At 39.7% G+C, this 11,101-nt stretch overlaps 1 protein-coding gene across 1 annotated transcript in view; it reads right to left on the bottom strand.

Moving 5' to 3' along the window:
* LOC132067095 (long-chain-alcohol oxidase FAO4A-like) overlaps nucleotides 1-1,949 on the bottom strand; it is a 12,263-nt gene extending 10,314 nt beyond the window's left edge. The window contains exons 1-4 of the mRNA XM_059460225.1: nucleotides 1,946-1,949; nucleotides 1,707-1,855; nucleotides 1,413-1,586; nucleotides 1,206-1,280 (exon numbers count right to left, since the gene is read on the bottom strand). Coding sequence (XP_059316208.1) covers nucleotides 1,206-1,280; nucleotides 1,413-1,586; nucleotides 1,707-1,855; nucleotides 1,946-1,949 — 402 coding nt within the window. The remainder of the gene's footprint in view (nucleotides 1-1,205; nucleotides 1,281-1,412; nucleotides 1,587-1,706; nucleotides 1,856-1,945) is intronic.
* Nucleotides 1,950-11,101: the final 9,152 nt, after the last annotated feature.

The raw sequence follows: 11,101 nt of genomic DNA, 5'->3' as shown, positions 1-11,101 counted from the left end.
TGGCTTATGATTATGGGCATGGTTGCTGGTGATTACATAATAATGTACCATTATATTGTGATACTCGTCCTTACAAAGTATGATGCATATGAGCTAACTTATGGCCAATCGAGAAATGATTATGAGGTGTATGTTCAGAGGTACTTGATAGGCTAACTCCGGGTGCCCGTCATGACCCTCTAGCTGGGTCGTGACACTAAGTTAGAGGAAGAGGATTAAAAAGAATACGGTTGTCCTTCAATATAATTGAAATGGATAAAAAACTTGTAATTGAAAAAGGGATATTTATAAAAATTGTATAAATTACATGACATATTTTTACATATGATATACATTTGGAACATCCTTTTTTTATGATAACTTATATGGGTAAAAGGGATATGGCATTTGGACTAAATTAAGTGGAACTCTACTGTCACACCCCAACCTTAGGGGTTGTTGCCGGCACCGGGCACCCAAAGGTCCGAGTGAACCAAGCCTAGCATCTACGACCTGCAACATGAATATTGGGCTATCAAGGCCGCTAAATAATGCTACAAGAATCAAATGTAACAACCTGCACGCAGAAAAGCCCTACGACAACATATATAACTGAGGCTCGCCCCTACGGGGCAGATGTCCACCTCTGTCGGACTTAGATCCGCCTCTGTTAGGCTAGGGACTACCCCTATCAGACGAGTGACCACCTCTCCCAAGTCATAATCGCTTCTCGACACGAAGACCCCACCCTCTAAAATATGGCACTAAAGGCCTGAGGGGTTTGATACAGAGTACTCTGCCCACTCTTTATGAGTCGAGGATAATAGGTATTGATATGCCTTGGCTCACAGCAATCATAATAAACTGCGCTACCTATACTTTCTTTGGTGAGTCAAGCCGATAAATCAGTATGACCTCCACGATCTGAGAACTTCGAATAAAAACCCTGAATTAGCTATCCTAAAGAGTAATGGATGGGCCCTGTAGAACCCCCCCAATCGAAGTCTAAATAGCTGACTGAATCAAGCGACCGGTGTAGAACTGGGAACTCTACCCATAATGGCCCTCCCCTCTAGAAACTGTACCACTAAAGCTACCCCCTTTCCGGGCCCTCTTATCCATCACCCTACCATAACTCTCTTGTCTCACTGACTCAACTGAAGTGACATGATCCACCACCTCTACGAAATGAAGCCCCTGTGGTCACTAGCTGTAGAGCCACCAACTTTAACGGAGTATTCAACCCTTTCACATATCTCCTTACTCTCTCCGTCTCTGTGGGAAGCAATTGAAGCGCATATCTAGATAAGGAATGAAAACGAGCATCATACTCAGCAACAGATGACCCTTGCTACTCCAGGTGACTAAACTCGTCACGTCTCCTATCTCTTAAAGTATGCGGGATGTATTTCTCTAAGAAAATCTGATAAAACCTGGTCCATGACAATGGAGGCAACCCAACCGGCTCCGCACTCGACATACGACCTCCACCAAAACGTGGCATCATCCATCAACTGGAAGGACACATAATCAACCCCGTGCATCTCCAATACCCCCAGCTTGTGGAGTCTCTCATGACAATCAATAATAAACTCATAGGTGTCCTCCTATGGAGTACCGTAGAAACAGGAAGACTTCATCTTGGTGAATGTCCCAAACAAGTCCTGCTCCTCGTGGGTCATCACTGAACCTACCATGGGTCTAGAAAGGAAATATAGTCCGAGAACCTTATCTATAAGAGGATACACAGTCACAACTGGCTGTGCCCTCGAAGCACGGAACCTCTCTAGGATCTGATCATCCAATCTAACTCTTTGGCCATCAAGTGTAGCTGGTAGAACACCTGCCTGAGTCAACCCATCAAGAAGGTTCAACACTTAAAACAAAGCATCAGACAAAACTGGAGTAGCAATAATATTGGACTGAGCTGGACAAGAATCATAAAAATACAATTTAGGGTTTCTACCCATCTTCCCCAACTTACCAAGTGAAAACTAGATGTAATCCCATCCTAATTCATAAATAAATTGCAAGAGAGTGTAAAGGAACTTACCCCAATATGTAATCACCCAAAAGCTCTCTAACTTCACCCACAACACTCTCTAAGATAAGAATTTGGTGAATGGAAGGAATGGTTCGAAGTTGGGAAATAAGAAAGGTTTTTTGATCAGCGATTTTCGCATCCGCAGACACCTTGTCCCTGATACGGACTTGCCTCTATGAAGGGAAATTTGCCTCAGCAAAGTCACTTACCACGTCAGTCCTTCCAATTTGTAGGAAAAGTATCACATGGGCGTACCCGCAGAAGCGAATACATGCCCGCAGAAGCGAGACATCAGAAACCAGCAAAGTTCTGGTTTTTCACTTAGTCCAACCCAAAACCGACATCCATTTGAGACCCATCGATATAAACAAAATATGCATACTGACATAGAAACGCGCTACGAAACCACCCGTGCCCTCGGAATTCCCAATGGAGGTCATTTTGACTCGGTCAACCCCTAAAGTCATGTTTTAAACCACCCAGAACACTCTTGAGTGCCTCGGAACCGAACCAATTCCCCCACCAAGCTATTTTTAATCCATGAATTTTATTGGTTCTTCAAAACTGGAGAGGATTTAAGAAGAATTCCCTTTCAAATCCCACTCCCACATCAAGTTTTCAAGAGGAAAACCCTAAGAACTAGGGTTTTATATAAAGAACCCTATTTCCACCTATATAAACACACATACAAGTCTTCATTGAAGCACTAGGCCAAATTTAAATTTCACTCTGGATTTGGCTTTAACCGAAACCTTTATGTTACACCTCATAGCTTTGTACGTTGAGATTTGTCATATGTTAATGGTCTTAGTCTTGGACACCAGAGTTATCTTCAAGGTTAAATGAGATTAGACATGCCTATCTTATGGTTATGCGGGTTTAAGTTCATGTTTAGTAGGTTATGAAAGGATTGGAGAATAAGTGAATCGAAGAGAACACGTTTCGTCGAAGTTCCATTTTAAGATTGAACTATACGGATCATATTTTTGGGAATACGGACCATATTTTGTGATATGGACCGTATTCAAGGATTTAAAAATTTAACAGAGAAGGCAGATTTTGGGGTTGAGAAATATGGACCCTTACACCTCGCAAATTTTCGCATCGGTTTAGTCAAAGGTAAACTAATGTAAGCTGGAGAGGCCATGAAACCCTTATAAGGTTAAGGAAGACTTTTAACAAGTGCTGCAAGTATCTAAAGGTTTCGGGATCAAGTGAATCGAAGAAATTAAGTTTGTCGAAACTTTGGGATAACTTGGCAGAATGCTGGATAGGATTTTTGCTCCAACTTGAGGGAGGTATATCTTTTAGTATATGAGGAGTTACAAAATGAATAACCTATGTAAATTCAAGTTCAGAGAGTCTTCTTTCCATTGCAACCAACAGATTGCAAATCTGAGAAATAGGGTCAAAGTTACGGCCCATATAAAATTATACAATTGGTGTTACGAGCCGTATAATTTATATGGCCAAGAAATACGGCCAATATTTTGTAAGTAGGTGGAATTTTTCTGACTTTATATGTGACGACCCTCTTCATTTTTAACCATTTTAGACATAACCCAAGTCCTAGAAAGCTCTAGAGACCTCTCTAAACATATTCAAAGATCAAGGTGCCTAGGGTTTGAAAGTGTGGTTGGAACTTGTCTCGTTTCTTGTAAATGCTTTGGAGGATATTTCAAAGTTATGTGATCTTGGAGTTGGAGTATTCTTGAGTTTTTGAGGTAAGATTTCATTTTATTTCATGTTTATGAGTTTATGTGGTTAATAAGTTAAGACTTAAGGAGAGAGAATTGGAGGAAAAGTTCAAATATGAATTTGATGATATTTTGAATTGTAAATTAACTTGACCTACAATAATTAGCATGTTTTGAGTATAATTTTGTTATGAGGGATAATATTAATGTTGAGGCGTATTCGGAAATTTTGAGATAATTGTGACTTGTAGGAGGTGAGGTGCTATTTTGATTTTAGATAATATATGTGTGTTGTTCATGAAAAATATTGATGTGGAAATACGGAGGAAGGCCAAGGGCAAAATTGGAATTTTGAAAATTAGTTTCGGGAATTACGAAATATGGTTCATAACCAATTGGGCTCAAAAAAAAAAAAAAAAAATCAAGCCCAAAAAAGAGAGGGGTGGCCGGCCATAGAGAGGCCCAAACCCACCAATTTTAATTCAATATTTTCCATGTGCTACTTAATATATATAATAGTCCTTATCTCATAGAAGTTCAAGAAAATAAAACAAGGAGAGAAAGCAAGAACAAAGAGAGCAAGCCTTAGAGGCCATTCGGCCATAGATGGTGAAAAATCACCATCAAGAATCTCCCTCCAAAAATTATTGTCTTGTGGTATTTCCACCAAATTAAGGGTCCTCTACAACATGGTGCAATTGTTTGGAAAGAAAGAGCACTTATTCCTTCAATATGGCAACATGTTTGAGTAAAGAAGATTGGAGAAAAAGGTAAGAATTTATCCCAAGTTATTATGCTATGAAGGTTTGCTTGTGTTGTAGTATATGGGAATGAGTAGAATTCATGAAAACATGGAAGTTTGCAAAGTGGGTGTGCATGTGTGCATGTGGCCGTGTGTATACTACATTGTATGCATGTGATGTGTTGAATTTTATGTTGTATTTTAGTTGTGTGTAGGATGGAATGTATATTGAAAATGAAAGTTGAATGAATTTGATGGAAGTTGGGGAAATGGAGTGTGGCCGTGTGGTATTTGAAGTTGGAATGAGAATGAATTAATTTGGTTTAACATGTTTGTTGTGTTGTTGTGATGCTTGCAATGTAAATAAAGATAAAATGATGTAAGTTGCATTGAAATGGAAAGTAGAAGTTTTGTGTCGTTTAGTGTGATTTTATGACATTATAGAAATGGAGTTGTCGAGGTGCAAATTATGATGGTTGTTGATAAATTTGGGATGTTATGAATAAGTATGTTAAAGATTAGAAGTTTCGGATGAATTATGACTTTGGTGGAAAGTTGTATATTTTGTATATCGTATGAATATTTTGTACAAATGATATGAAATGTTTCTAAATTATATTGTGATGATCATGGTTAATGATGAATGTGAAATCCTTGAGATTTGTTTGGAAATTTAAAATTTGGAATGGAAGTATTGCTTTATGTAGAAAAGAAGAATATTGACGTTAGAACCATTTTGATATGATTCGTGATAACTTTGGTATTGTGGGCTGTGTTGTTGGTATATATATTGAGCCGAGCCAAGTCTCGGGGGTGTTAAATGTATAGGGGAAGTCTTTGCCGAAATTTCGGTAGACAAATATGAAGTTAAGTGAATTCTTAAATCTTGAAATTCCTAATTGGTAACTTTGACCATTTGTAGATTTTGGACGAAACGGGAATCGAGTTTGAACAAGCATAAGAAGTGAGAAAGGTATGTAAGGCTACCCCAATCCTTCTTTTGGCATGTCCTAGATATACTAGGTTTGAATTTGAGCCTCGGGGTTATTACGCTCATCGAAACCCAAGTTTGATTTTAGTTACTATTCATTCAGTACAATTGAATCATGATTTCTATGTTTTGTTGGAAAACCATTCGAATATCCATAATTTGCGCAAATGTGACGGAATTGTTTTGAAACTTACATAGATGACTCCATAGAGTCTAAAGTTCGTGATTTATGTCCGCCACCTCGACTTGACCCGAGGTGGGCCCACTAGCCCCGAGATTTCTTTCGTTGGTCTTGCTTAACCTACTTTCGTATGATATAAAGGAAGGACCTTTGCCTATGAATTTGAGACTCCGTTTGGGGTGTTCCATAAGTTATATGAAAGCTTCTAAATGTGAACGACACTAAATTTTCGAGAGAATAGTCTATGAAGTATTTTTCGAAAGTTTTATAAATCTAAAGACTCATATCTTTTGTATATTAATTCGACGGACCCAATGCTTACTTTAAGCCTTCGACTTAATATGAATATGTATATGTATTTGTTTGTCGATCCTTGGAATTTAATTATGTATTTGCATATGGCTTCGCACTACTCGCTCGTGCCTATACTATGATTTCGTTCGCCGGTTCCGGCCGGTTTGTGATCGTGCGCACTATGATAAATTCGGTAGTATCTTGTGTGTTGCGGTTTCGAGACCTCGCCATAGGGCCGGTTACCGTATATGGAGTTATGCTGTGATATGGCTGATGATATGATTTGTTCCGATGACATGATATGTCACGATATGATATGTGTGATATGATATGTTCGGGGTTTGTACGGAGATTTGAAACCTTCGGAGTATCTTTGTGTTGTGGCACCAGCGTCGGAGTGGTGACCACGTTCCTGAGCTTTATGCATGATTTTCTATTTGCATTATGTACATGTGTCTTCAGTACAGATTCTGATACTTTGATCCGGTATTTTCTCTCTGTACCCTTCACTTCAGTTATGGTTTGGATTTTTGTACTTTATGCTTTACATACTCGGTACATCTTTCGTGCGACCCCTTTCTTCGGGGTCGCGTTTCATGCCCGCAGGTACAGAGGTTCGTGATCTGCCAGTGTAGGCCACACATTCTGCTGTTACAGGGTGCTCCTTTTGGTCCGGAGCCCATATGTTGGTACCTATCTTCGATGTTGGTTATGCTTTTGTATATTTGATTATTTGGGGTACGGCGGGGCCCTGTCCCGTCATATGATCTGTTTTGATTTGTAGAGGCCTGTAGTCATATTTGTGGGTCGTGGGTCCTATGTGTGTTCGATTTGTTCATGATTTGCATCTGAATGCGGTCCCGTTTGTTATGGTGGCCATAATGGCCCTCATGTTTGTATATGTGCATATATGTCCGGCGATGTATATTCCGCCGCCCCTCTGACTTTGATGTGACACTTTTGTACGCGCGACCGCTTAAGATAGTATTTATTTTCACTTCTGCTAAATATGATGAATATGATATTTGAGCTAAGCTAAATTATGATGATTTGATCTGAAAGTCTGTTTGGGTGTCCAAATAGGGCGCCAGTCGCGGCCCACGGGGCTGGGTCGTGACAAAAGTGGTATCAGAGCGGTTTGTCCTCGGAATGTCTACAGGCCGTGTCTCGTAGAGTCTCGTTTATCGGTGTGTTGTGCACCACATCTATAAACGGAGGCTACAGGACATTTAGGGTGTTGCCTTTCTTTGGATCTTAGATCGTGCGATAGAGCCAGCCGTAGGAAATGAATTCCTTCTTACTAACCTTTGATTTCAGCCGAAGGACGGTGTCGACGACAAGACGAGTGATTGATGATATTGGAAGCTATACAGTACACAGGTAAGCAATGGTATGAAAGATGTATGTTGGGGAAACCATTTGAAGTATGATTGAAATATAAAGTTGAAGCTCGAAGAGGAAAATAAATAGGAAAATGCCATTGGTTCCATTTGAATTATGTGTGTAAGGTAAGTCCCGACATATTCATGTTTTACTTGAAATTGTTAGCCCTGTGTGGCTATGCTACGATATGATACGTACGTATATATGTTGGCCCTGTGAGGCATTGTTGGTATTCCCTGCGTGCAGGTTTTGGGATAGTAAGAAATACAGAGGAACCTCTGCCCAAATTTTTCCAAATTATAAAAAAGGAAAATGAGATGTGCGTTCTTAACATGTCTTGAAAGTCGATACCGATAGAGTAAATCTATTCGTTGGAAAAAAAAAATTTAAGAGATACCCTCCATGTCATTCGTAAGAAGCACCGTCTTTACGTGGGAAACTCTATTTTGAGAAAGTGTATATGAGCAGCAAATTTGCAATTTATTTAAACGGACCAAAATACGTTTCGACCATACTTTGCTTTAGAAAAGCCTATGTTGAAGGGCAAAAATGTCCAGCGGTTAAGTATCACCTTATTGGAAAAATACAAAGCGTATGACAAGTAGTTGGGAATTAAATGGTTCGCTTACTGTTCCTATATGTATATGGAGGCAATTATGTGAATTAAGTACTAAGAAATTCTGCGATGTTTGTCGGATTTTAGTTTCCTTCTGCTAGCGGTTGGAGAGGGAGCTTTACAAAATATTTTACCAGTTCCCGACGATTGATTGGAGTCGGAATTTGCGGAATAAAATTTAAACTTGTGGGCGGTGTAGAATTTGACATATAGACGAAGGTAAGTATTGAGGATTTAGATAAGGGGCGACACAGTAATTATATGGTCAGAAAAGTGAAAGACTCCTCTCTAGGTCGGGGTGGGACCCGCTACGAGAACGTTTTGGAAAAATTGTTAAGACCCCGACTTGCCTAAAATTATATGACAAAGGTCGTGCGGGGTCGTTAATGTGATTGTACCGGCCTTAACGCCCCTAAATGCACCAAAGTTTCAAGGTTAAGCGTGCTAGGGCCAGAGCAATTCTAGGATGGGTGACCCCACAGGGAAGTATACAAAATTTTCATAAATATAGATATGAGAGATAAATAGGAAATTTGGGGCAATGTAAAGGAAATTAGAGTATGTGGAATGGTTAGCAACTTTATAGAGGTCGCGTGAGTTGCGACGGATTAGATTGGTGAAAGGAAAGAGGAGCAATGCAGCTCTGAAATTTGAGTAAGTTGGAACAAGTGATTGGAATTGTCTTGTAAAAGAAACAACAGATATATGTATATGTATGTGTAGGACTCCCCTTTTGATTATGTCGATCGATGGGTGAACCCTAATAGCTAGTGTTGTAATATATGAAAGACATTAAGTGGACGGAATTTATGAGACAAAACGAAAGGTATGGTACAGGTGTTACGAAATAAACTGATATTGACTTTGCTACTTGGGTTGAAATTGGAAGATTCTAACACAATGATATTTGGAGAGAAAAGAGAGTAGTTGAGTGGAAGCTACAGAGATCAAAATGTCAGGGGAGTAAAAGTAAGAAACGTAATTAAACAGGGCCTCAAAAAGAGCCGACGGGCAAAGCACGAAATTGTTTGCAAAAAGGAACTGGAATGCAGTAGTGTAGGGCAAAAGGAAAACCCATGGTATGGAACGATGAATTATGTGAGTATCAAAAAAAAAATAATGCGAATATCGAGAAAGCGGAACGACAGATAAGGAACGGGTGTGAAAGAGGGAATAACTTAGCCGAATCTTCCAATGAGGAAGAATATGATTACTAAAGGATAAATGGCTACATTAACCACATCATTCGAGGACCGGCTATCAGATAAGATTTTGTAATAGGTGATCGAGAGTTTTCATCACCTCGGGAATTTATTAAAGTCTCGTACGAAGCTAATCAAGTTATAGATTGTAAGGAAAAGACATGGATATGGTATGAGTACAGCCCCTTAAAGGGGGGGAGAACGTATTACCTTATACCTAAACCGGCGTTACAACATCTTTAGATGTTAAAAACAGAAAGAATGAAAAACGCCTTAAGAAACCGCTTTTCGCCAATATGAATTGTGATACGTTTATGTCATGATTTACTTTCCCCTATCGGGTAAACGGATGTTGTGCATAAGTACGCAGTAATATATTTTAAAGAATAGTAATAAAGGCAAGAAAATGGCCGCGAGCTAGGCCCCTAAAGAGTAATGGAGAGGATTATCAGACTCAAAGAATATTTTGGGTAATAACGATTATCGTAATAGGAATACCAATTTGGTAGTATGGAAATCTTTGAAGGAAAGGAAGGGGTTCGTTAGATACTAGAAAAATAGTTCATGGACCACTAATCACATGGAACTCGAGGAGGTACGCCATGAAATTACGTGGATTATCGGCATGAAGTGGTGTTTGATCATATTTGTAAAGAATCTGTACGAGAGGAATTCTCCCCCTCATGATTTGGAATTAACCGCGGTGATGCATGTCCTTGAAAATATGACGGCATTATTCATATGGAGTCCACGCTGATATTTGTACGGACCATCAGAGTCCCCAACATTTTTTTTAAGCAAAGAGGAAGCTGAATTTGCGAGAAGGAAGATGGTTGAAATTATCGAAAGATCATGACGTGATATTCTGTACCACCCGGGAAAAGCGAATGTTGCGGCAAACGTTCATAGTCGCCATCTATGGGCAATTTGATCAATGTGCATCCGAAAGGAGGAATTGGTTCGTGAAATCCATCAGTTAGTTAGCCTTAGAGTCCTTTTGGACGATTCTGGAAATATTGGGGGTTTCTGTCCGAGAAGTGCTGAATCATCGATTATGGAAAGGGTAAAATAGCATCAGTTCAAGGATGCCATTCCAACACGGTGCAGAGTTCATTGGCTAATATCTAAACCGCCGTGTCCAAAATCGAGCATTAAAAGCTCGGCGGGTTGCTACGGAAACGAAAATTTTAGTTTGGAAATAAGGAACGATTAACATGGATTTTATTATAAGTTACCGCGCACTCCGCGCGGTATGATTTTAATTGGATTATTGTCAAAGATTGACGAAACCAGCCCATTTCCTTCCGGATAGGACTACTTATTCGGCTGAGGATTCTGCTAAATTGCATATTAAAGAGATGATAAGACTTCACGGGATTCCTGTATCTATTATTATTGATAGGGGTGCTCATCTTACGACTAACTCCTCAGGATCGTCCCAGAAAGGACGGAGAACCCAGGTGAGTTATAGCACAGTATGTTATCCTCGGTCCGACGGACAAGCCGAGTGTTCTATTCAGACACTAAGAAGATATGCCCTGGGTCTATGTTATTGACTTCAAGGATAGTGAAGGTGATCATTTATATAACTAAATTTGCCTATAATAACAATAGCTATCGTCCCAACATTTGATGACACCATACGGATACGAGACCTTATATGATAGAAAAATGCAGATCTCCGATCGATTGGTTCGATTTGGGTGAAACAAAGTTGATCGGACCAGGTATGGTTCGGCAAGCAGTTAGTAAGATAAAAGCCCGCTCGGGGATGGTGGTTGACTGAAAGTCGACAAAATCATATATACGATAAACAACGCCAACCGTTAGAATTCCGGATTGATGAGTTAGTATTTCGAATGGTGTCACTTATGAAGTGATGAGATTTGGTAAACGAGTGAACTCGGTCCGTGGTATATCGAACCGTATCGGGTTATTTGAAAGGTAGGCGAGGTCGCTATGAGCTAGACTC

Source organism: Lycium ferocissimum, chromosome 8 (genome assembly GCF_029784015.1).
Source record: "Lycium ferocissimum isolate CSIRO_LF1 chromosome 8, AGI_CSIRO_Lferr_CH_V1, whole genome shotgun sequence".
NCBI classification, from domain to species: Eukaryota; Viridiplantae; Streptophyta; class Magnoliopsida; order Solanales; family Solanaceae; genus Lycium; species Lycium ferocissimum.
The sequence above is the reverse complement of the archived record's forward strand: the minus strand, read 5'-3'. Positions and strand labels throughout refer to the sequence as shown.